This window comes from Neofelis nebulosa, chromosome 6, assembly GCF_028018385.1.
Source record: "Neofelis nebulosa isolate mNeoNeb1 chromosome 6, mNeoNeb1.pri, whole genome shotgun sequence".
NCBI classification, from domain to species: domain Eukaryota; kingdom Metazoa; phylum Chordata; class Mammalia; order Carnivora; family Felidae; genus Neofelis; species Neofelis nebulosa.
Window position 1 is genome coordinate 53,633,214 of NC_080787.1, and position 26,665 is coordinate 53,659,878.

The 26,665-nt window shown below is 45.0% G+C and overlaps 1 protein-coding gene across 1 annotated transcript in view; it reads right to left on the reverse strand.

The window, feature by feature from the left end:
* TRAM2 (translocation associated membrane protein 2) overlaps positions 1-26,665 on the reverse strand; it is an 83,686-nt gene that overhangs the window by 26,977 nt on the left and 30,044 nt on the right. The window contains exon 2 of the mRNA XM_058734239.1: positions 13,647-13,710. Coding sequence (XP_058590222.1) covers positions 13,647-13,710 — 64 coding nt within the window. The remainder of the gene's footprint in view (positions 1-13,646; positions 13,711-26,665) is intronic.

Below are 26,665 nucleotides of genomic sequence, written 5' to 3' on the forward strand. Positions count from 1 at the left end.
GACTTCTAGCCTTTGTGTGAAAAACTGGTTGCTCAAAGAGCATCACTGCCCATCCTGGCTGCGTCTTTGCTCCTGGTTCCTTTCCTAATGCCTGCATATCTCGGTTTATAAGATGTACTTTCTGTTAGTTTCTGTGCTTATAGCCAACTCTGTTTCCATGTTAGTGTGACGTCTAAAAGAACTCAGATACGGGAAAAAAAAAAAAAAAAAAACCACCACAAGCAAAATCAAAAGGGAAATGATCACTTAAGGGGGAAATATTTATAATTCAGATCATAAACAAAGGACTAAGCTTGCTAATATGTAAAACACTTGATAATAAAAAGATCAAAAATCCAAAAGAAAAATGGGCAAAGGATACGAACAATTTACAGAAAAAATTTAAAAGATGCTCCACCTTACACAGAAAGGAAATGCAAATAAAAACTACAATGAGCTGCCATTTCATACCCATCACATTGGCAAAGATCCACAGCTTGACAACATACTCTCGCTGAGGCTGTGGAGAAACCTCTCCTTCACACACCACTGATGGGGGTGCAAAATGGACCACCCCTTTGGAAGGGCAATTTGGCAATTTCTATTGAGATTACAAGCGCATCAACCCTTTGATGTGGCGGCTGCACTTCTGGGAATTTATCTTGTGGTAATACCTGCCACGTTCACAATGACATGTGATGAGGTTATGCACGGCAGCACTGTTTTGAACAATAAACTAATGGAAGCAATCCAAGTTGTTTTCATCTATCAGGGGCAGGTTACATAGCCCATAGTTCTAATACACTGGGGCTATGCAAAGTGTGGCTGTGGACCAACAGCAATGGCATCACCTACGGGCTTGGAAACACGGGCTGTTGTGGATCTACCCCAGGCCTGCTGGATCAGAAACTCGGGATGGCCCAGGACTCCATGCTTAATGACATCTCCATGTGATTCTGATGCATGCTAACATTTAAGAAGTGCTGGTATGGGGCACCCGGGCGGTTCAGTCGGTTAAGCGTCTGACTTCGGCTCAGGTCATGATCTCACGGTTCGTGAGTTTGAGTCCCTCGTCGGGCTCTGTGCTGACAGCTCAGAGCCTGGAGCCTGCTTCAGATTCTGTGTCTCCCTCTCTCTCTGTCCCTCCCTTGCTCATGCTCTGTCTCTGTCTCAAAAAATAAATAAAACATTAAAAAAAATTTTTTTTAAAAAGAAGTGCTGATATAAACAATGGGTCTGTTTTTTAAAATCAGAGAGGGGACGCCTGAGTGACTCCATTGGTTAAGCGTCCGACTTCAGTTTAGGTCATTATCTCATCATGCACAGAGTTCAAGCCCCGCATCGGGCTCTCTGCTGTCAGTGAAGAGCACGCTTTGGATCCTCTGTACCCCTTTCTCCCTGCCCCTCTCCAGCTTGTGCGTGCTCTCAAAAAGAAATAAAAATTAAAAAAAGAAAAAAAAAATCAGAGAGAAACAAAGATCAGAAACAGGGAAAACCAATCAGGAGATTTAGAAAGCAGACCCATGGTTGCTTTGGGAGGGGGTAATGGCTGGGAGTGCTGTATCCTGCTGTAGGTGATGGTGGCGTGGGTGCACATCTATGTACAAATTCACCGGCCGTACCCTCAAGAACACGTATGTTTCACTGCAGGTGCTATACCTCAATAAAGTTTGTGACGAAAATGATGAAGCTCTCTACCCATTGACATAAAAGGATATCCAGCATACATTACTTAGTGGGGAAAAAAGTTAGGCCCAGAACAGTACAGTATTCTACCAATTACATAAAAAAGAGAAGAAAAGAAATATGTGTATTTGTGTCTGCATAAAGCAACAGTGGAAGGCGGGGGATAAATCCAGGAAGGGCACACAGGAAACAACAGGGATTATCCACAGGGGATGCGAGTGTCAAAGGAAGAGAGTTCAGGGTGAGAACAAGACTGAATTTTTGGACATGTGAGTGTATTTCCTACTCAAAAAATAATTCTTCCGCTTTGTACAAATAAAACTAAAAAGTATCCATTTTTCCCACCTCGCTGTCTCTCCCCCCCCCCCTTTTTTTTTTTTTACCACAGGGACCCAGACAAAGCATGAAAAGACCTGAAGCTCATTTCTAATGTTGCCACTCGCCCACCAGGGTGGGTGTGATCCAGGGTCTCTCTGCCCTCAGTTACTCCTTTGGGACAATGAGGTTAATGCCATCTACCTCTTCTCACAAAGCTCTAAGGATCAAGTAGATAACGGACTTATAAAGTGCTACACCAAAAGAGGAGATCATTCTGACCACTTCTTTCAGAACCAGAAGCTAAAAGAACATAACTGTCACCATGTACCACATACAAAGTACTCCCATCAGGGTGCTTATTTAGGATAAGGAATACAAACAACCATAAGCCACTTATTGAGCATGTGCTCTGTGCCTGGCACTGTAGTGAACACATCTTGTAAGCGGCATCATTCACCTCTCCCAGGAATCCTGAGTATTATACCCATTTTACAGACAGGGCAGCTGAGGTTAAGAGGTGGGAGTTAGTTAGGAGTGGGCTAAGACCCCAAACATGCTGCCAATGACAGGGGCTGAGGCCCATCGTTTATTCCGAGGCCTCCTTGCTTTCTGACTCCCCGAAGGCCATGCTAATATAAACAATGGCACGCCGAGGTGCCAGGGGAAGAGTGGGGTTGAGGACAGGCATGGGGCCCATGCCTCACAGGGCAACATTCTGATCTCCAATCTCACCCTGTGTGGCCAGGCCGCCAGGTCACACCGCCGCTGACCTCCCAAACTATAAGCATCACCATGGTTCTCACATGCACTCAGCTGGTATGGGCCGAAATGTGGCTCCCCTCACCCTCCTGCCAAAAATGATTATGTTGAAGTCCTAACCCTTACCACCTCACAATGTGACCTCATTGGGACACGGGGTCTTTACAGAGGTCATCAAGTTAAAATGAGAACGTTAGGGTGTACCCTAATCCAATGTGACTGGTGTCCTTACAAAAAGGGGAAATCTGGAGGCACCTGGGTTGCTCAGTTGGTTAAGCATCCAACTTTGGCTCAGGTCATGATCTCAAAATTCACAAGTTTGAGCCCTGCATTGGGCTCTCTGCCATCAGCACAAACCCTACTTTGGTCCTTTATCTCCCTCTCTCTCCGCCCCTCCCCTGCTTGTGCACTTTGTCTCGCTCTCAAAAATAAATAAACGTTAAAAAAAAATCTTAGAAAAAAGGGGTGGGGGGATGGATCCGGACACAGAGACACATACAAAGAGGATGGCCGTCTACACGCCAAGGACAGAGGCCTGGAACAGATCGTGGCTCAGAGCCCTCAAGCAAGCCAACCTGCCGACACTTTGATTTTGGAACTTCTAGCCTCCGGAGCTGTGAGACAATAAATTTCTGTTCCTTAAGCCACTTGGTCTGTAGTATTTTGCCATGGCAGCACTAGAGAAATACATACCCTTATACAATCCTTCCTCACATAGACCCCAACCCCGCCCCTGCCCACAAAATTAAAGATCTGCCCGAGGATCTTCAAGGTTACCATTTTATCCCCATCTTGTATGGCTTGAGATAGATTTTCAACAATTTTCTAGTAAGATAGAAAGATAAGGAAAGGATACTTTCATGATGTAAAAAGATGCAGCAAAAATGAGAGAAGCATTAAAGAGAATTTGGAAATAAAGGGCCTAACTTGTGACTCGTTTTCTTGATGTATCATTTTTTTTTTTTTTTTTTTAATAAAGCTATAACCCTCCCCGGGCCTTCGGGAAAGAAATAAAATAGTAAGTCCTAGGTGCCAAGCACACACTCAGCAGTTTACACACTGCAGTTTACACACATGAGGCTTCTATACACAACTCACCTGGGCAGACAACAATGCAGCACGTGGAGAATGCCTACAGGGAGGGAAAGCATGAACTTCAAGAGAAAACTTCATTGAGAGCCATAAAGGAAAAATAACTCCACAAGGATCCCATGCAAAAAAAAAAAAGAAAAAAAGAAAAAGAAAAAGAAAAAAGAAAAATCTAAAATCACTGCTTTTTTCTCCCTCTGGGTAAAAATAACAATGTCAACAAGTTCATTGTTAAATTAGGAACAAAAATTATTTCAGTAAGAACTGAATAAGAAAACAATTATCCTAGCTAGACAGAAGAAGGGATTTGATTGGGAAGGCCAGGAATGTGCAGAAGTGAAAACGCGGGGCAGGGTCTGGATCAGAGGGTGTGTTGGAGGGAAGGGAAAGAACAAGACAACTCACGAGGAGAAGAAACTAGGAGGATGGGAGAAAAGACAGTGGGAGGCTGCAGGTCAAAGATGCCATTGCCAGGCTTCCGGCTGGTGAACAATTAGCCACAGCAACTCGGGCTCCACTTACTTAAACCTCTGGAACTGTACCCAGAAGGGGAGGAATCCTCTGGGCTGTGGCAGGGAATTGGATTAAACCAAGTTTAGGCTGGAAGGGGGTCACCTCTGAGATGCTGTTTTCCCTTTGTGGAAATTCACTGAGCTGACCACTTACGTTGTGTCCACTTTTCTACACAACTGTTATGCTAAGATAATACCTGTCCTGTTCTGAATGGATCAGGCCCAAATTCACACGTTGGGGTCCTAACGCCAAGGTGAAGGTGTTACAGGTGGGGGCCTTTGGGAGTCGCTTATTATTAGGGAATGAGGCGAAGCCTTCATGTATGGGACTGGGGCCTTAGAAGGGAACTCACATAGCTCCCTGCCCCCCACCCCCTATCAGGACACAACAAGACGTTTGTGACTGGAAGAGGGCCCTCACCCGAACATGCTGGCACTCAGATCTCAGGCTTCTAGGCTCCAGACCTGGGAGAAATAAGTTTCTCTTGTTTAGAGGCCACCTTCTATGCTATTCTGTTTGAACAGACCAAACAGAGTGAGGCAGCAAGTTTAACATGTTTCAGTTCACTGGGGAAAAAAAAAAAAACAAAAACAAAAAACAAAAAACAGGTTTGGGGCTGGCTATCAGTCCTGGGTTAGAGGCCCCTCACTGTCTTTCAGATGGCTGACCAATAAGGCCAGGGACACCGGGGGCTGTGGTTTATTTTCTCTTACTCATACAGACAAGACCTCAGGGCCAAAGGGAACCTTGGCAGCTGCTTTGACCATGGGGCCAGGACAGAGCTAGGTCTCTGCCTCCCTGGTTGGGTTTGCCCTCTCTCCGCTGCCCCATTTGGTAAACCCAGCCTTCCTCTGGCTTGTCTGGACCAGTGCTGCATGGGGTGTGAGCAGCCCAGCCTCGGTGTGCCCCTGGGAATGTCTGTGTGTCTCAGCTCCCTCAGCAGGAAAAGGATGGGGCCAGGCCAGGCGAGCCTCCAGTACCCTCCAGCTACATTGGGCAGCTTTCTCTGCCCAGAGCCACTGCTTCCCACCCATCTCTTCCCTTTTGTCCCCCACAAGATTATCTTACAAAGAGGCACTCAGTCTGATATGCGATGCCAGTTTCAAGTCCATGGAACAAGCAGAAGACAAGACTAATTCCTGCCACGCAGCCCAGGGAACAAACCCCACTCCAAGCCCTGGACAAAGGCCTTCAGCTGAATGAAGCTTGCAAACCATCTGTCTGAGGTTGTTTTGATGGGGCAGAATGTCTCATCCTACCAGGGGTTGGGAGAACACGGCCAGGCTATCTTATGGGAGGTCCCTGGTCTTTGCATCTCTCCCTGCAAAAAGCTGCACAGCAACTGGTGGCAATAAAGCAGTGAGGACAAGAATGCCAGGGATGTGTCCTTGTCACCTTTGAGGACCACAAAACAAACCTTTCTCTCAAAGAAGCCCTCACCCTCGGTGATTTAGTCCTAGGGGCACAGCAACAGGCTCGGGAACGTCAGAGCTACCACAACCCCTGCCCACGCAGGGGGCGCCCCAAACATGGCCATGACTTCTCAGGGAGCTACAGCCCAGCTTGAAACCAAATCCAGCCCATGATACTGTTCACCCCCCTCCACTCCTCAGACCAAAGAGTTCTAGAAAAACCAAAATTGGAAGAGAACAGAAAAATGCAAATGATTCACAGGATTTAGCAAGTTTCCCTGTCTTACCTTCAAGGATGGAAGCAAAGGGTCGTTTGAAAGTCTGCCTGGTGCTTTTTACGCAGGGCACTTAGAACAGCGCTTTTAGTCTTCACAGGAATCACCTGTGGATCTCCTTAAAAAGCAAGATCTGATGCAGGTGTGTGGCAGGGCCCGGGGAGCCTGCATGTCTAACAAGTTCTCAAGTGATGTGAACAGTGTGGGTCCGTGGATCATTTGAGTGGCAAGCACTTAAGAAGACTCTCAGGGCTTCCTGTATTCAGGAAACACTTGAGATTGAGAGCATGACCATAGCTCTCGATTTTGCAGATCAAGGATGGAGACAACAAATGTTACGTGATCCGCCCAAGATAATTCAGCAGTTCAGTGGCACAACCCAAGACAACCTTATAAATGCTCAGCCCATTTGGGGTCACCTGTTCTAGACCAGCAGGAAAGCCAGCAGGCCTTGGGTCATTCAGCAAATCAGTGGAAAAGCCCAAAACAACCTTGTAAATGCTCAGCCCATTTGCGGTCACCTGTTCTAGATCAGACGGAAAGCCAGCAGGCCTTGGGTCATTCTGCAAATCAGTGGCAAAGCCCAAAATAACCTTGTAAATGCTCAGCCCATTTGCGGTCACCTGTTCTAGATCAGACAGAAAGCCAGCAGGCCTTGGGTCTGCGTAAAGAATCAAACATCTTTTCCTGAGCCTTTATGTTCTGTATATTTCTGGCCACAACATTACGCTCTGTGGTATTTTAATGAGAAAGAAGACTCAGTGTCTAATGGTACGACCAGAAACCAGACATCTTATTCCTTGCCACGGGGTACTGGCACGTAGTTGCCAGATAAAATACAAGACGACCAGTTCAACTTAAATTTCAGACAGATAAAGAATAATTTTCTAGTATAATTATGTCCCATACACAATCTGGGATATACTCATACTGAAAAAGAAAGTATTCACTGTTTATCTGAAACTCAAGTTTAACTGGCAGTCCTGGATTTTTGTTTGCTAAGTCTGGCAACCCTAACGGTAGCAAAATGGGAATAAGGACAGTAGGGATTTGGTAACAAGGAGCACTCTCTGCTTCACTGCTGTCGACGTTAAAGAAAAACACGAGGAAGCCAGCATGGCAGGCGTTTCACCAGGATGCACAACTTACTACGGCAACAAGAATGCCCATCTCCTCTTTAGTTCACCTCTCTGAACACGGCTTAATCTTCTCAACCAGCTCATTACAATGTGACAAAATCATACATGGAGGGCTGGTATTATTAGTTGAATTGCATCCCCGCAAACTCCTATGTTGGAAGTCCTAACCCCAGCACTTCAGAATGTGACCTTATTTGGAAATAGAATCAGTAGCAGCTGCAATTAGTTAAGATGAGGTCATAGTGGAGTAGAATGCCCTTAATCTAATATGACTGATGTCCTTATAAAAGGGGGAAATGCGGATGCAGAGACTGACATGCACGCAGAGCAAATGCCATATGAAGACTGGCATTCTGATGCCACGAGCTTCAGGACCGAGGGCTGGAGCAGAGGGAGCGTGGCCCTCCTGATGCCTTGATCTTGGACTTCTTGCCTCCAGAACTGTGAGACAATAAATTTCTGTTGTTAAGCCACTCAGTTTGTGGCACTTTTGTGACCTCAGCCCCATGAGCAGATGCTGGCAGCTGGGAGGAAGGGAAGAGAGGACAGAGACGAGAAACCCATCAACATTACCATTAGCTATTTTCTGTCAAACTTGAAAACTTCAGCTGAGGGAAGACACTGGGATTCAGAAATAGTAGGCTGCTTTGTGTGAACACAGCCACTGCCCTACTAAAATTCAAACTTAAATGTCGAATTGAGCAAGTTACACACGATTTAAAGAAACCTTAGAAATAAGAAACCCTTACCCAGGTTACACAAAAAGGATACGTTCCCAAGCACCCTCAGTCTTAAAGACATTTGGGAGGAGTGTTCTAAAACTTGCAACCTCAACAGACCCGTTATTGTGAACCGCTGTTTTCCCATGAGAAGTCTGCTTTCCTCCTGTACTTACAAACCAAACATGACCACACCGAGCTGGTGACTAAAGAGGCCAATGCAAAATTAAGCAGGCTATTCTGATTTCATTGCCTCTCTTGATTATTTGCTTGTCATATTTCGTATAACCCCAAAAGGCAAGATTTAAACAAAAGATACGCTATTTAACAATACTTTATCCTCTCTTTCCAAAGTAACTGAAACCTCCTCAATTCAGAATGGATTCTAATGGACCTTCACCTTTACCCAGGCCTCGTTGTGGCCCGGAGGGGCAGGCCAGGAGCAGAATTCAATAACCGCACCCAAGAAAAATGCCAAACCCAGCTGGCTCCTGCCACACTGGCCTTCGCTCAGTCACCAGAATGGGCCAAGATATTTGTTTCTCACTTGAGGCCTCTGCACATGCTAATCCCTATGTCTGGAACGTTCTTTCTTCTGCCTGGACCCTCTCCCTGTGTCCCAACACAACTGGCCACACATACTCGGCTCTAACATCAGCTTCTCAGCAGCATCTTCTGTCCTTACTTTTTCATTTTTCTTTATAACATAAGCCTGTCTATTCCCTTCACCACCCCTACCACAACCATAATTTTTTATTGTTTACTTGTTTATTATCTATCCCTCCCTAATAAATGGTGAGCTCCATGAGTCAGAAATCAGACATGTTTTGTACACAAAAATAGACACAAAGATCAATGGAACAGAATAGAGAACCCAGAAATAAACTCACACTTACATGGCCAATTCATCTATGACAAAGGAGGCAAGAATATACAATTGGGGGAAAGACAGTCTCTTCAATAAATGGTGCTGGGAAAACTGGACAGCTACATGCAAAAGAATGAAATTGGACCACTTTCTTACACCACACACAAAAATAAACTTAAAATGGATTAAAGACTTAAAGGTGACACCCAAAGCCATAAAAATCCTAGAAGAGAACACAGGCAGTAATTTCTCCACCATCAGCTATAGCAGTATTTTTCTAGATATGTCTCCTAAGGCAAGGCAAACAAAAGCAAAAGCAAACTATTGGGACTATACCAATATAAAAAGCTTCTGCACACCAAAGGAAACAGTCAACAAAATGAAAAGGCAACCTACAGAATGGGGAAAGGTATTTGCGAGTAATAAATCTTGTAAGGGATTAATATCCAAAATATATAAAGAACTCCTACACCTCCATGCCAAAAAACCAAATAATCCAATTAAAAATCGGTAGAGAACCTGAACAGACATGTTTCCAAAGAATATAGACAGATGCACACCAGACATGTAAAAAGTAGGTCAACATCACTATCAGAGAAATGCAAATCAAAACAATGAGAGAATACCTCACACTTGTCAGAATGGCTAGAATCAGACAAAACAATAACAAGTGTTGGTGAGAATATGGTGAATAAGGGAACACTTGTGCCTTATTGGTGGGAATGTAAATTGATGCAACCACTGTGGAAAACAGCATGGAGGTTCCTCAAAAAATTAAAAATAGAAATACTATATGGTCCAATAATTCTACTCGATATTTGCCCAAAGAAAGTGAAAACACTCATTCAAAAAGATATATGCATCCCTATGTTTATTACAGCATTATGTACAATAGCCAAAACATGGGAGCAACCAAAGTGGTCATCAATAGATGAATAGACAAGGAAGATGTCATATATAAACATATGTGTATGTACATAACCAATATACAGAGAGAACAGAATATTACACAGTCATGAAAAAAAAAAAAGGATGAGATCTCAGGGGTGCCTGGGTGGCTAAGTCAGTCGAGTGTCCAACTCTTGATGTTGGCTCGGGTCATGATCTCACAGTTGTGGGATCAAGCCTCGCATCAGGCTCTGCACTGAACATGGAGGCTGCTTGGGATTCTCTCTCTTCCTCTCTCTCTGCCCCTCCCCTGCTTGTGCTCGCTCACTCTCTCTCAAAATAAACTTTTTTTTTTTAAAAGGATGAGATCTTGCCATTTATGACAATAAGGACGGACCTAGAGGGTACTATGCAAAGTGAAATAAGTCAGAGAGAGACAAATTTCATATGATGGTCACCAGAGTGGAGAAGGGAAGAGTATAGGCAGAATGGGTGAAGGGAAGTGGGAGATAAAGGCTTCCAGTTATTTAATGAATAAGTCACAGGAGTAAAAGGTACAGCACAGAAAATACAGTCAGTCAATGGTACTGTAATAACGTTGTACGGTGATAGATGATAGCTACACTTGTGATGGGCATAGCATAATATATAAACTTGTGGAATCACAAAGTCGTACACCTGAAACTAACGTAACATTGTGTGTCAACTGTACTCAAATAAAACAATTGAAAAATTAAAAATAAAAGTAAAAACGACAACCTTTATTTCACTTCACTCTCTTCTTGCTTGTTCATAGTTTCCAAGAACTCAGATGTAATTCTTACCTCTATGTTCATCTATAAAGAAGTCGTACCCCTCCCAGACTGTTTCTTAATAAAAATTTAAAATAGCCATTTCTTAAAAGAAAGAAAGAAATCAGACATGTTTTAGAAACTCCTTAACACCCAGGGCTTGGAGCTCAGGAGGCACACAAACATTTGTGGGGATTGATCAATTAATTAATTATTTAAAACAAATGAATGAGAGCATGCTATGATCAATAGCGGCATACTTCCAAATCCTGCCAGGAAGGTCTGTATGCTCAGAGGCTCCAAGTTCAGCCCTGGAGCATGCAGTCTACCTTCTCATCCCAGCTGGAGATGGATTCTTTTAGGATATCACTTGTCTGCTAATTTCTCTGGGAAAGTTTCAAACTCAAAAATCAACCCTCTGATCATGCTCGAGCTTTATAAACACAGGCATATCTCATTTTATTGCACTTTGCAGACACTGCATTTTTCACAAACTGAAGGCTTATGGAAGTCCTGGGTCCAGCAAGTGAACTGGCGCCATTTTTCCAACAGCATTTGCTCACTGGTTTGTGTGTCACATTTTGGCAATTCTCAAAATACTTCAAAGGTTTTCATTATTATGTTTGCTACTGTCATCCATGATCAGTGATTGCAAGTCGCTGAAAGCTCAGATGATGGTTAGCATTTTGCAGCAATACACTATTTTTTACTTGAGGTAGGTACGCTGCTTTTTAGACATAATGCTACTGCACACTTAACAGGCTACAGTATAGTGGAAACACAACGATTATATGCACCAGGAAACCAAAAAGTTCATCTGATTTGCTTTACTGCGATACTCATTTTATGACAGTGGTCTGGAACTGAACCCGAAGTATCTCCGAGGTCTTTTCTATAATAAAAGCATACCCTGGTCACATGCACATCAGCTGTTGTAGTCCCCAGGACAATACTTTCTCATGGTAAATTAATAAAGCAGTGTTGGGTTGTGATCTGGCAGCCCATATAAATGGACTTCAGGGAGAAATGTGATGAAAATACCAACACAGCATTTGATAGCTGGATCTCTCTTTATAAATTAATAAATTGGCATTCTGACATTAACAAAAAAGAAAAAGGCTGTCCATTTTATATTTGGAAAAAAAAAAGAAAAAATAGGACTTATGGGTCATTAGAATTAGATGACCGAGGGCATTTTGGCAATGCAAATACACAACCTACAACCTTTAAAATGTACATAGACTAGGGGCGCCTGGGTGGCGCAGTCGGTTAAGCGTCCGACTTCAGCCAGGTCACGATCTCGCGGTCCGTGAGTTCGAGCCCCGCGTCAGGCTCTGGGCTGATGGCTCGGAGCCTGGAGCCTGTTTCCGATTCTGTGTCTCCCTCTCTCTCTGCCCCTCCCCCGTTCATGCTCTGTCTCTCTCTGTCCCAAAAATAAATAAAAACCGTTGAAAAAAAAATAAAATAAAAAAAAAAAAAAAAAAAAAAATGTACATAGACTTGGCCCAGAAATTCCAGTAATAGGAATTCATCCTGAGAAAATAATCACAAATGCATGTAAAAATTTAGTCCCAAGAATGTTTACTGTAGCTCTGTTTACAACAGAAACTGGAAGCTTAAATATTCAGTAATACGGGGTTGAAGGATAATTTGTGGTAATCCCTACTAAGAATAATTTGCGAGGGTGCCTAGGTGGGGCTCAGTTGGTTGAGCGTCCAACTTTTGATTTTGGCTCAGGTCATGATCCCAGGGTCATGGGATCGAGCCCTGTGCTGCTTTCCACACTGAGCCCCCCACTCACACTCCCTCTCGAAAGAAAAGAAAGAAAGGAAGGAAGGAAGGAAGGAAGGAAGGAAGGAAGGAAGGAAGGAAGGAAGGAGAAAGTCTCTGCAGCTTTTCAAAATATCTTATCGAATAGAATCATAATTAATTAATGGCTTGGAAAAAAGGTTCATCATATGCTGAAAGCAAAAAACTGGGTTAAGAATCAATATTCCTTAACTGTAGTGGTCGGGTAGGTGGTGGTGTCAGGTGATTTTTACCTTCCTGTGTTTATCCGCATTTTATAAATTTCCTCTGGGAGTCATTTTGAAATATGTTTCCATACAAGGAATTTTAACCAGTCACAAAAAGACAAAAACTATATGATTCCACTTACATAAGGTACCTAGAATAGTCAACTTCATAGAGACAGGAAGTAGCATGGGAGTTGCCAGGGGTTGCAGGGAAGGGGTGGGGGGTGGAGTGTGGAGTTACTGTTTAATGGGTACAGAGTTTCAGTTTTGCAAGATGGGTGGTGGTGATGGTTGCACAACAGTGTGAATGTGCTTAGTGCCCCTGAACTGTACACTTAAACAGGGTTAAGATGGTAAATTGTATGTTATGTTAAATTTAGCACAACGTTTTTAAAACCAGAAAAAAAGCTAAAAAATTTAAATTAGTAAATGGTAAGTACCACCGGATCTAGCAGTGTGTTAGTTATTAGGATTTTCAAGAGACAGGAATAGGTAGTGTAACATGGTGTCTCAACTATACTACAATTAAAAAAAAAAAGCGGGAGGGACACAGGAGTAGAGAAGGCAGAACCTGACCTTGGACCACGTGGCACTGAGCAAGACAATCCACTGTGCCCACCAGGGCTGGGGTGTGCCTTGGGACGAGCGAGCGTTTGCCGTGTCTGCTGGCCACGGTGTTTCCTATCTCTTCCTTCACCAGCATTGGGTTTTCCTGCTCTCCTGCTAGTGTCTCTCACTTTGATCCTCAGGTGAAGGAATTGATTTGGCTGCCCCCGAAGCGTGATTTCCCCAGAGTCTGGCTACAGAAACTACATCCTCTGTATGCCATGGGTTAAGGGATTTGCCCCCAGAGTCCTTCAGCTAGGCAAAGAAGAGAATCTCACCTTAAAGTCAAGTCAATTCATCTCTGTATTACTGAAGAAAGAAGTAGATTCAGCAAACAAAAATTTCCCCTTTCTTCACCGAGAGGACACCCAGGGCTTTGCAACTGAAAGGGAGGTGCAATGCCTGCTTCCTGGTGGTGGGGGACCCGAGAACCCCAAGATTGCAGAGCCACAGGCCGAGGGCTGTGCGTGGCCTGCAGCTGCATCTTAACGGTCCTACAATGGTGGATGCTGAGCTTCAATATCTGAAAAGTCCAAGTCCTTCAGAGTTAACAGGGCCAGGGAGAGACAGAGACTAGTGCTTTCCTTACCTGCTGTAGGCACGCTAACGTTATACTGAGGTAAAATAAATAGGAAGGCAGTCTTGGCGGTGACCTGTAAAATAAAGGGAAAATGTTCCAATTTAGTTTCTTGGTCACATCAAAAGAAACAAGTGGATCCTGCTACCAGCCCCCAGGGCCCACCCCTTTTGCATCTCGGACCCACAGACCTGTCCAATGAAGGGTTTCACCTAAGGAGGAGTTTGCACTGTTTATTTCCCCGTTTACCTTTAATGACAAGCCTCCCAATACCTGCACTAAAACCCAACAAGACAGCGTGGGGCCCTGCACGGTATCTAGACTTGGACCCACTGAGGATGGAAAGAAACAAGCTGTGCTTGGCAGCCGAGGGCTGTACAAATCTGCCTGCCATTCATTCAAGTATGTATTAAGTTCATTCTAGGTACCCGGCGTTTTGGATTGCAGAAACTAACAGGAAATGAGGACACGGACTTCAAGAAGCTTCAGACCTAGCTGGGGTTCCCCCCAGCGCACAGGCTAACGGCACACTGGACAGCAGCCCCAAAAGTCTACACCTGAGCTTCAGAAACAGAGAACTCCAGCTGCTAATTTCACATCCAGTGTGTGTGGGACACGGGACAAGACATAATGCCCCCCACTGCTGGCTTGTTTATTTTGAAAGCTGCCTTTAAATAAAATCTTGTGTTGTGAAAAATCTATGGTTGTCACCTGGTTATTAATAACCAAATCAGTACCCTGGCAATTCAGCCTGCAGAGAAGAGATGACAAAATGTGGGGATTCAAAGCTTGGACTTTAAGGATCAACAACCTGGGTTCAAATGCTGCCTCGGCCATTTGCTAGGTGTAACCTTACACCCGAGCCTCAGTTTCCCTGTCCACAAAAATCAGGGACATTTGTAATATCCCAGCTTGTAATATCTGGGTAGCGCTGGCCCAACTGTGGGTGTGGTTGAAGGCTCCCCAGATGTTTCTGATGTGCAGCTGGGGCTCAGAAGTACCACCCACACTGTTGTGGAGCAGGGGAGGAGGCCAGGTGAGGAGGGGGGCCCTGGATACGCCTCAGCAATAAAGACTTGCTGGTTCTCCTCTAAATAGAAAGGTTTGAAGGCTGCACCATGGGTGTGGGGGAAACACACTGGGCATGGCAGAAAGTAGCGTGGAACCAAGACCCTCCCCGGGTGGACTCCCAACACACCCAGAGGGAGGTGACTGTCCATGGCCACTCTCCCCATCACCGAGACCCACTCCTCTGCAGCGGGGTGTCATTTGCTCTCTGCACACAGCGATGCACAAGCCTTCTCATGTATTTGTGCTGTTTTCTTGGACATGTTCTGTCATGCTCACAGGGAAAAAGTCAAATGAGACTAGGGATAAGAAGGCGCTCTGGAAAACACAAAGCCCTATCCAAATCCACAGGTCTTCCCCCACGTCCATCCCCAAATCTATCTTATTACTGTGGTCCACAAAACCTTTTTCAGGATGTTCCCAATGTCCCTTCTAGTCCAATTGCCTATATTTCTTTTTGTGAAAAATGTTTTCATTATTTATTTTTGAGAGAGAGAGAGCATGAGCAGGGGAGGGGCAGAGAGAGGAGGGGACTGAGGACCCGAAGCAGGCTGCTGGCTGACTGCCCAGAGCTAGACGCGGGGCTCAAACTCACAAACTGTGAGATCGTGACCTGAGCCTAAATCAGAAGCTCAAGTGACTGAGCCACCCAGGTGCCCCCAATTGCCTGTATTTCTTTAGAACAGAGGGACACTGGTTTAGCCAAAATGTGGTACCCATTATTTTTCCTTTTGGGGGTTTTAGCCCCTCTCATTTTGTATCCTACTTCTGTTACATCCCCCCCTCCCCAAATTCTATTGATCAGAATCTCATTTATCCATCATAGTCCAGCTCAACTATAGCTCTCCACCAAGCCCCCCCCCCCAACTGCTCAGAGTGGAATGCTTTCTTCCGCTGCGCCCCCCACCACACCACCTTTTCTGTCTATTCCTTTACCTGTCAGGTGCCACTCCCTGCACACAGGGACTAACCCAGATGCACAAGGAAGGCCTCAGTAACTGCTCACTGGACAAGATGGAAAATCAAAAGCTGAGTCTGCACTGGCCTGCTTCACTCAACTGTTCTGTTCCCACTCTTTAGCAGGAGCTGCCCCAGTGCTGTCACGTTGGTGGTCCTCTGTCACCTCTCTGTCGCCCACAGCTTTTCTTTGACACCATCTGGCTGCTACACCAGCTGAACGCATGATGTCATGAAGCCCCCCACCACTGCAGCCACGGTGGTGTCTCACTGTAGGCAGCTGTTAGGGATGTGGCGATGAGAGTTATTAGTAGGGCTCAGGCGTCGGTGTACGACGTGTTGGTCGTGTACCTGACTCTACTCACACTGGTCATCCGTGACCCAACTGCCTGACTCTATACTGTCCGCCATGACTTCTTTTGCGAGTAAGCTTTGTCTTCTCAGGCTGAAATCCCCTCAAGGGAAGATGAGGAAGCCAGAGGAAGCAGAAGGGAAGACAGAGGAGAAAGACAGGCAGACAGGCACAAAACCAAACTACATATGTTCTAGGCACACACTACATATGTTCTAGGTAAATATGTATATTTACCAAACTACATATGTTCTAGGCACAAATCTCCATTCAGTTTCATCCAGGAAACACACCCATCTTTTAACTTCATGGAGTGGAGTGGACCTCCATGAGGTTTTGGCTGACCGGGATCCACTCCCTGCTCCCTGAGGGCATCACCTCTCCCCAGCTGTGTGTGTTTTATGTGTGTACACGCACACATGCATGTTTGGGGATTACCCTGATGACCACCTTCCTCCTGGAGGGATGACAAGGCCAGGCCCTCTCCCCTGGACAGAAGACCAGCCAATCAGATACCTTCTCCTGGACTCAGAAACTTGGGCAGGAATGTAGGAATTGCTGGTCAGTGCCAGGTGCCTGACCAGATTCTTCCTCTGCAGCTCCCACAGCCCTGCCCTGGAGTGCCCCAGACCCTCATCAACTGCATGAACCCCCAGAGAGCCTCCTTAAGTTGGCCAGAGTCCATTCCTAAGACACATTATAGTTCCATGTATCGAGTACTGGTGTTCAACTCTAGCTCACACATTTGAATTCCTAGGTAAGCTTTTAAAATGTCTATGCCTGGGCCGCCCCCAGTCCATTAAACCTCATCCTTCGTGGCATCAGCATGTCGCTAAGCTCCCCAGAGCGCTCCCACGCGTAGCCAAGTCTGCAAGGCCACTCACGCAGAGACTCGCCTTCACCACCTTGTCTAAGCAAGGCTGTCAGGCTCTCTATCTAGGAACTTTTCCTGTGCCCTTCACAGAATTTAATTAATTTATGTCTTAAGTACATTTTTATTTTAACTTCTAAAGAAACATACGTACTTTAAAAAGCCGAACAATTCAGGGGCACCTAGGCAGCATAGTCAGTTAAGCATCCGACTCTTGATTTCAGCTCAGGTCACAATCTCACGATTTGTGGGCTCGAGCCCTGCATGGGGCTCCACGCTGGCAGTATGGGGCCTGCTTGGGATTCTCTCTCCCTCTCTTTCTGCCCCTCCCCTGATCTCTATCTCTCTCAAAACAAATAAACTTTAAAAAAAAAAAAAAAGGAACAATTCAGAAATATGTAAAGTAAAAACCTACCACCCTCTCTGTGTTCTTTGCTTTCTTACCTTCTGCAGCCCATATTCATGTCTCCCTCTGTATGTTCGATGCCAATTCTGTGAGAGCTTTTCCTCTGCATGTATCTTATTTGGAATTTATTACCTTTTATTTTGACATTACAATGTGAATTGTGTTTATATAACTTGACGCAAGGGATGAAAGAATGAAAAAATTTAAAAAGAGCTACAGCCTATAAATAATGTTTAAATCACATCTTAAGCTCAGTATCATATGGACCAAGATACAGATCTATTCAATGTACATCAAAGTATCTGAAGTATGGTTAGTTACATGGAGAATGTGCAGGTCAACTTTTCTTTACTAATGTCAACATATAAATAACTGGCTATTTAATAAAAATTTCCTTATACATTCTAGGGTTTTTCACTAATATTTGCCACAAGGTCAAATGATATTCGACACCAAAAAGCTCAGCAGAATAAAATGAGCTCTGACAGGAGATATAAATGTATAGAGTCCACTACTCCAGCTACTGAAGAATCATCTCACTTTTTTTTTCTTTGAAGAAGACAGACATTTGCTATATGGGCTGTACATATATATATTCTTTCCCTGGTCCTGAATATACAGTCAATTCTTGTTATTCATGGTAGTTCTGTTCAATGAAGTCACTGCGGACACTGAGTTAACAAACACTGGACCACTGCTCCCAGGAGAAATAGAGTTAGGTACCAACAGTCTGGTCACAACATTTCCATCAACCAATCACTATGTGCGTTTTTGTGTAAGGATGCTGTATTTATAATATATTGCTAAAGCATGAACACTAAACTCATGGCCAACAGCGCTGTAATTCATGCCTGAAGAAGCTTATCTAACACACGTACATCCTCTGTGAGGCATATCAGGGCCTTCTCATGCTTAGGAACGACAGATGGCACTTCAGCACCAGGGGTGAGGGCCATTTTAAACAGCAAAATCACCAACAAAAAGCACAAAAATGAAAAAAAAAATGTGGCACTGGATAGACCACAAAAAAGACATTTGCTTACAACAGGAGAGCTGAAACTAGAAGGCAAAGCATGGTCTTGTTTGATGTCAGCTGGGAATGTGCTCATTGGGTGACTCAAATTTTCCATTGCTGTGTGTATGTTCACAAATGGCCACACAATTGCCCAGTGTTGATGTTCAGAGTCACAAATAAATTTTAGCGAGGAGGAGCATCGGCACGCACAAAATGTGTGAAGGACAAGGATCAACTGTTGGGACAAACCCGACTGCCAACTCCATGAGGGCCAAGATTTTTTGTAACACCTCTTTGAGGTATAATTTACACACTATAAAGTTTACCCACTGTAAGTGTATAGCTTTATAGGGTTTATCTTTACTTGTTTTTACACTCTCCATTCACTGGAATACAAGTTCCAGGAAAGTGTGGATCTTACTCGTCTCGATTATCTCCAAACCATCACCTCCAATGGTGCCGAGGACACAGCCAGCACTCAGGGAGCTCTTGTTAAATGAATACAGCGATGAGGTAGGGGAGCCAGTGCTGTGCTCAGCTGGCTGCCCCTCGGCCCATCATCTGCATGTCCTCTCCCTCTCCCTGGGGTCCAGCCCAGTGCGAGGCACGTAGTAGGTATCTCATACATACCTAGTTGATGAACTAATGGTGCAAGCAGCCATAGTTAGTAACCACAGATGGTTGCTTAACAGAGGTTTTCTGGACATGATTCTGAGAGAATAGGATCTGGGACTCTGATTAAGGCAAAAACACCAAATTCCAGTGTTTTTCCATCCCTAACCGCTGGGTCGTAGCAGCAGAAACCATTCGAGGCCCTGCATCTTTCTCTATAGGTGGCCATGCTTACCCCCCCATTTTAGTCTGTCTCAGTAAGGTGACATCAGTACCTCTGTTTCACGGATGAAGAAGATAAACGTGAGGCCCAGAGGGGTACAGTGGTCTCCTGAGACCTCACAATTGTATAAGCAGAAAAGGCACATTCAATCTGATTTTTATTTTTGTAAGTTTATTTATTTATTAATTTTGAGAGAAAGAGGTGGTGGGGGAGGGGAGTAAAGAGAGGGAGAGAAAGCAAATCCTAAGCAGGCTCTGCACTGTCGGCACAGAGCCCGATGTGGGGCTCAAACCCACAAATCATGAGATCATGGCCTGAGCTAAAACCAAGAGTCAGACACTCAACTGACTGAACCACACAGGTGCCCTTCAATGTGATTTTTTAAAAATGTGTTCCCCCCAAAAATTTAGGATATTCACAATATGGCACATAAAATAGAATGGTGACATAAAACAGAAGCAGGAAAGGAACAAAAATTATCTACTGGAGGCAAAGAGGAAGAGTGAGGAATGAGACTGCTCCACAAAAATGCAGTCCAGGAAGTCCTTCTCATAGGCTAAGGTGGCCAGAAATTTGCTCCGTGCTGAAGGCATCTGAAGGAGGAAGGAGTGACTGGCTCCTGCATTCACCATGTTCATTAATTAAAAAAAAAAAAAAAAAAAGACTACTCGAAAAAAGCAATTCTACTTCTCCAGCATAAAAGCCACTTTGTTCTTTAAAAGGCACCCCAAAAACCTCACCCCATAACCCTCTTCCAACCTCAGAGCAAGGACAAAACAGCTAACAAGCTGCTCTCTGCAAGTTCTCACTGGGTTTGCAGAGCACACAGGGCTGAGAAACAGGAGCCTATTAAAAATGTCATTCCAATTATCTCCCATCCCTTTAAGGCTGTTTATAGGAAACATTATTGAGTTTAATAGCATTTTAAATGCCAGGTTCAGTGGGTGAAAGGTTAAAAGTGAAAATGTGCTAATACACTAAAGGGGTACACTAAATTATGGAGGGGGAGCCACATCTCCCTCGTTCCCTCCTTTCTCCCTCTCTGTCTCTCAAACACACACACACACACACACACACACACACACACACACACAGCTTCACTGAACTTTTAACTAAAACAGGGCATCAAGCACAAACACAGTGATGTTGAGCATGCTTGTGTAGCCATAACAAATCTAAAATCATTCCGCATGCCGTGTTCTATTAGGGGCACATGAATCTGAGCTCTTGGCTGCAATGAGACCAAAGATGCCGGTGAAATAGCTGTTTTTGGCAAAGCATACTGGGCTTGGATTCCAGTCCCAGTTCTGCTCCTGGGCAGCTGGGTGACCGCAGGCAAGGTATTTTACCTCTCTGGATCCCAGGTTTCTCATCCATTAACAACAACAACAAAAAGGACAATTAGTGTTATCAAGTGCTTAGTCTGCACCTTGCACAGTTCCAAGTGCTTGACATAAATTATTTCATGTAATGCTCACAACAACCCTAAGGGTAGGTACTAATAATATCCCCATTTTACAGATAAGGTGGAAAGGATAAAGCCAACTAAGGTGGTCAGAAGAGATGTCCTTAAAGATCCTCTCCACCCTCCGCTCCAAAAGGCTATCATTTCAGGATTCCATTTATCATCAACCCCCAAAAGCACAGCCTCATGCTGACAGCTCGCTGGGAGGTCATCCCAAAGTCTGAACCATATTACTGTTTCTCCACCTTGTGGAGACAGGGCCTGGGTATCACCTGTATCTGACAGGGCAAGGAAAAGCAAGGCCTCTTGAGCCAACCCACCATAGACCAGCCTGCCAGCCACAGCTTCCGGCCACACCAAGGTTCCCAAATGCCCCAAACTGTTGTCTTTTCAATGCAAGCTGATATCTGGGCACCAAAGATAAGAGAGAAGAAATGCAATGAAAGCAGCCTCATTGCTTTCTTTTTTGGTAGTATTTCACCCTCAGATCTGGCTAGTTCTCTTTATTTCTTGGCAGTCACAAGCACGCGTGGGCCCTTGGAAGGGGGCTGGGGTGGAGGACCAGCCACCGAGGACAGGAGAGGGTATGTGGCCTGTTTCACAGAAACAGCTCTGCTCCAGCCGCCATTGTCCCGTGCACGACCACCACCCCCTCCTAGGGCCCAGGACACAAAGAGAAGCACACGGGGGACCCTGACCCCACGAGGGACAGCCAGCATGGCGCCCCTCCTCCCAAGAAGCACAGGGGGTGGCCAAGTGAAACATCCTTGTCCCCCAGCTCAGCCTCTGCTCTCTGGAAGCCAAACGGTCTCAGCTCAGAATTTCCCAAAATTGATTTTGCATCTTTCTGCTGAGGCAGTGCATAGGAAAATTTCAGTCAGACAGGAAAACATTTGAAAGTTACGCCCAATTGGTGGGGAAGATTTTTTTTTTTTTTTTTTTAATAAAGAGTCTTTTAGCCCCAAGCATTTGCTCCCCGGGGCTCCTGCTTCAGGAGAACCATGGGCGGCGGGCTGGTCACCTGCAAGTACATGAGCAGGACTCAATGGACCAGGTTTGCAGCCCCTCTGTCACTCAATGAAAGGCAGATACAGCTGAAACAAAGATGCTTTTCACTCCTGCGTTCTGAAATTCTACGTTTTGGATGACCAGAAGCTGGCTGGGAGGGCCGAGCGCCTGAAACCAGGAGGCAGAGTTCTGACAGTACCTTTCTGTGTGATTTTTTTCAGCAACGCCTAGACATCCTGGTTTTCTCACTTGAAAAACTGCCTTGATATAAGAATTTAGCAAAGCTACACAAACACACACACAACAGACTCTCCACGAGCCCATGTTCACAACGTTGAATAGAAGACTCACCACAAACAGCGACGATCACACTTTTCTATTTTGGACTTAAAAATGACAATACATATTTATGAGAAAAGTCCATAATCAGAACGGCCATGATCAAATTGTTATTACCCACTTTGTTATACTCATCGGTTCCAAGGTCTCAATTTTATATTGGGATAAACAGGAATTTAGAAAGGGTCACTTCCAGAGTTTTAAAAATCTTTGAAGATGGGCTTAAAAAAAAAAATGCATCTGAAGATTGAATTTGTCATGTGATCCATCCCCAATTTGGGAAGTTAATTATGTACTGAAAGACAGGAGGTAGCCTAAAGCCAGCTCTCATCCACTGCCTTTATATCCACAACTGAATGACAACTTCAGGAAGACTACATATTTACGCAATCGGTTTACATAGATTGAACTTGATCTACTGGTGCCCTACAGATACCCTTAGGTAACATATGAAATGTATTTCTTCTCTCAAGGCCTTAGTATATATACCCCTCATCTGCCCCCTCAAAAAAAAGACCCCTTGACCAATATTTCTGGCATTCTAGTTGATTATATACTGCACTCTCCCAACTGCACATCCCAATAGCTATCCCGCCATTTGGACAGCACAGCATACTCATAAACCATTCCTTGTGGGAGCTAAAAACTAAAGAAAAATAAAGAAGTATTCACATAAGACAATTTAGAATGTCAATACTCTTCGGATGTATCTCTCTTGCACTGCATGGTGGAGTTCAGATGGCTGGTTGCACTGTGGATAGTCCCAAAACACACGTTTTGTTGGTCTGAACAAAATATTTCTCAATGTGACCAAAAGCCACCTATTCAGACAGAATATAAACAGTAAATAAATATATAATTAAAAATAAATTAAAAATCAAAATAGGCAAATGAAAAAGTCTTGGAGTGTGGCATTTCAGGTTGCAAGTTAAGACTGGGTAACATTTTAGGGGCCCCTGGGTGGCTCAGTTGGTTAAGCATGCAACTCTTGATTTCAGTTCAGGTCATGATCTCATGGTTTTTGAGATCGAGCCCCATGTTGGGCTCTATGATGACAGTGCAGAGCCTACTCTCAATTCTCTATCTCTTCCTCTCTCTCTGCCCCTACCCCACTCACTGTCTCTCAAAAATAAAGAAGCATTAGTAAATAAATAAAGACTGGGTAACATTTTAGACTAGACTGCAGAAGAAGACCACCGCACAGTGCCACAGTGTCGATCAGCTGTGGTTTTTAAAGAAGCTTTAGCTCCATAAAGCAGGAAGCACAAAGGGGGTAATTCGAATCGTTACAGATTTGTCTGTGACAGCAAGTTGCTAACCGTCGTCAATCATCATAAGTGGGTGCCAGAGAGAATCATCCTCAAGGAACTTATGGCGTTTCCTGGTACTTGAGGAAATGAAAGGATTACTCAGGGGCTCCAAAAACCCAGGGTAGCTGGACCAGGCGGGGCCCAGGTGTATTGGCCTTCATCTGTTTACACTCAGGAAAGAAAGAGAAGGCAGAAAGTGATCCCTCTCCTGCAACCATCTTTAATTAGTCTCTACCTTTTGGAAAGTATCCGACTCAAAACAGCAGTATGTTGATCCCCATGTTTTGTCTGAAGAGCCAGCCATGTGGATTAGAGCTTACTAGAAAAATGAACTGTGAGTTCACAGGGATGGAGTGGAGTGAAGCCATCTCCAAGGGCCATACACCAGGCCCATCAGGGGGCTGATGGCTGACTCACACAGGGAGCTTTCAGATTCCTCTAGTTATCTGTGTCAGGGCACCTGAAGAGAGATCCTGACTCAGAGGGTCCACCTCTGTCCATATTTAAACTGAGAACCAGGGCTAGAAGGCAAATAAGTGAGTTTTTCAAATAAGCCACTCTGTAGGAATTTGAGATGTGGGATCTCTGCTGTCCCAGTTTCTGCACACCCCTACTCCACTGAGGGGTGAAAGGGATTAAGGAATAGGCCCCGTGAATGGGCCACCATGGTACCATTCTAATACCAGTAAGAGCCATTCTCTTCCACACAGGCAAGGAGTTGAGGTCAGGCAAGGGAACTCTTAAATGTGCATCTTGATTCCGCATCACCTTTACTTCCTACCACTCTCTGTGTTACAATGCCTCCTGCTCCTACGGGACATGCATTATAACCCCATTCTGGGCTGGCATCCAGCCTGTTACACCTGAGTCTACAAAGACCCATCAAGGACCACCTGAATGGGGGCACCTGATAAACAGAACTTAATGATGATGATTTGATTCAAGTGAATTAAATCAAGGCCAAGAAGGTTAATGAAAAACATCTAGCACTCAAATATCCTTATTTGTCAGCAAATAATATTCACAGGGGATATTCCACATCATCTTCAAAGTGGAGAAGAAAAACAACTTAAAAGACAAGAGATCCCCCCAAAATGTACTACAGATAAACAGAAAATACAAATCTAACCCCAAAGGCATGGCTGGAGGTAAACACTACCCACACTGTGCCACAAACCAATCTCTCCATACCCCTAAACCTAATAAGCAAAGTCTGGGCAAATGTCAATATTTAGGTAGAATGCCATATTCCAAGATATCTCCCTCTCCCCGCACCCCACAGATCTGGCAATATACGTTACCACAGAACTCATTTTACTAATAGAAAGTGGTAATTTATTTTATTTTATTTATTGTTGGGGGGGCAGCACACTCAAGCAGGGGAGGGACAGAGAGAGAGGGAGATACAAAATTTGAAGCAGGCTCCAGACTCTGCGCTGTCAGCACAGAGCCCGGTGTGTGGCTCAAACCCATGAACTGTGAGATCATGGCCTGAGCCGAAGTCAGACACTTAACTGACTGAGCCACCCAGGCACCCCAGAAAGTGGTATTTTAAATAACATCTAAACATTGGTGTGCTTTTTCTCTGCCCAGCCTCTCAGCACCCCAGGCGACTGACTGTGACCTCACACAGGGTAAAGATAGCCTGAGGAGCAAACCAACCATCAGAGGGAGAGGCTGGACCTCAATCTGAACTCACAGCTGGTCCTCAGAGGCTGACAGGAGGCTGCAGGCACCCTCATCCCAGGCTTGATGTGCAACACCCCACTTGCTTATAATAAATCCCGGCCTTAGAGCAAGAGACAGGAGGCCAGGTGTCCCCTCGGCTGGGCCCACTGGGTAACTGTATTTCAGGGGATACAAAAAGAAACAGGAACTGCCTGGGACACCAGTGACCTTAAACTTTGGCCAAGAAACACAGATAATCTCCATGCAAGACAATCACACAGTGAGAGCTGACAGAGGGGAGGACAGAGCCACACACAGACACACACCGAGTGGGAGGGAAAGAGGAAAGACTCTCCCCTGCCAAGGCCTTGGGTGTGGGAATGTGGGTCTGCTCCTTTCACTCTTTAGCCACTGCTCTGTCCCCCTGAGGCAGGAACCAAGGCCACGGCCTGCAGAGGGCAGATTGAAGGACTACCCTTGGCTGTTCTTTCTGCCATTTCCCGACTACACCAAGAAAGATGACAGATCCATCTTGCTAAAACACTACAGGCCCTGTTCTACAGTCCCCCATGACTCCCTAGTGCCTAGGAGAGAATCGAGATCCCCAGCTGGTATCACAGGATTCCACAGGTACCCCACCTCACATTTCCGAGCTTTGGCCCCTCAAATCTGAGACACAAGAATGCCCCCCTACCCCTCCTAATCCAAACACCATCCCAGACAGGAAAGGCAATACCCAAATGTAGAGCCCAGTCAGACAAACCAGTCTGTAAAAGCTTACTTATAACACAACAAAACCATCGTTATTAGCAGGTACAGTAGTCCCCCCTTATCCGTGAGTGATACGTTCTGAGACCCCAACTGGATGCCAGCAAGTGTGGACAGTACCGAAACCTACATATACTATGTTTTTTCCTATACAAACACACATACCTACGATCAAGTTTAATTTGTAAATTAGCCACAGTGAGGAATTAACAACAATAACTAATAATAAAACAGAATAATTATAACAATATGTAATAAGAGTTATGTGAATGAGGTCTCTCTCTCAAAATATCTCACCGCTCCCTACTTGCCCTTCTTCTTGTGACAACGTGAGATGATAAAAGGCCTACATAATGAGACGAAGTGAGGTGAATGGTGTGGCCTCGTGACGTAGCATCAGGCTACTGACCATCTGAAGGTCATCTGCTTCCGCACCATAGTTGACCGCAGGTAACTGAAACCGTGAAAAGGGAAACCGCAGATGAGGGGGACGACAGCACACGCAAGCAATTCAAGAGACCAGTGGGGGTCCCCTGACTGAAATGGGCACTGAGCCCCCTAACCACCCCGTCCCATGGGGAACATCACCAATGAGGTTCTGCCTCACCCGTATTCTAAGGGATGGATGAGCCAAAAGAAGGCCAGAAAGGGGCTGCCTGCACTAAGGGTCGAGAAGTAGAAGAAATGTAATTCCCAGGAAAAATGAATGTCTGAGTGTAGATGGGGATGAGGCTGGAGGGCTGGCAGAAAGCAGGTCTATGAAGGGTCCTTTATGGCAGGTATAAAAAGTGGACTTTATCCTACATGTGGGAGGTAGCCACCTACGATTTTTAATGGGAAGATACAGTGAGATTTCCACTGCAGAAAGTGCATTCTGCTCAGTGTGTGGAGGGTGGGCTGGGGAAGGGGAGGTGAGCCGGGCAGCGTGGAAAGGTTAGGAAGGAGGTTGCCGCAACAAGGGATGACGCA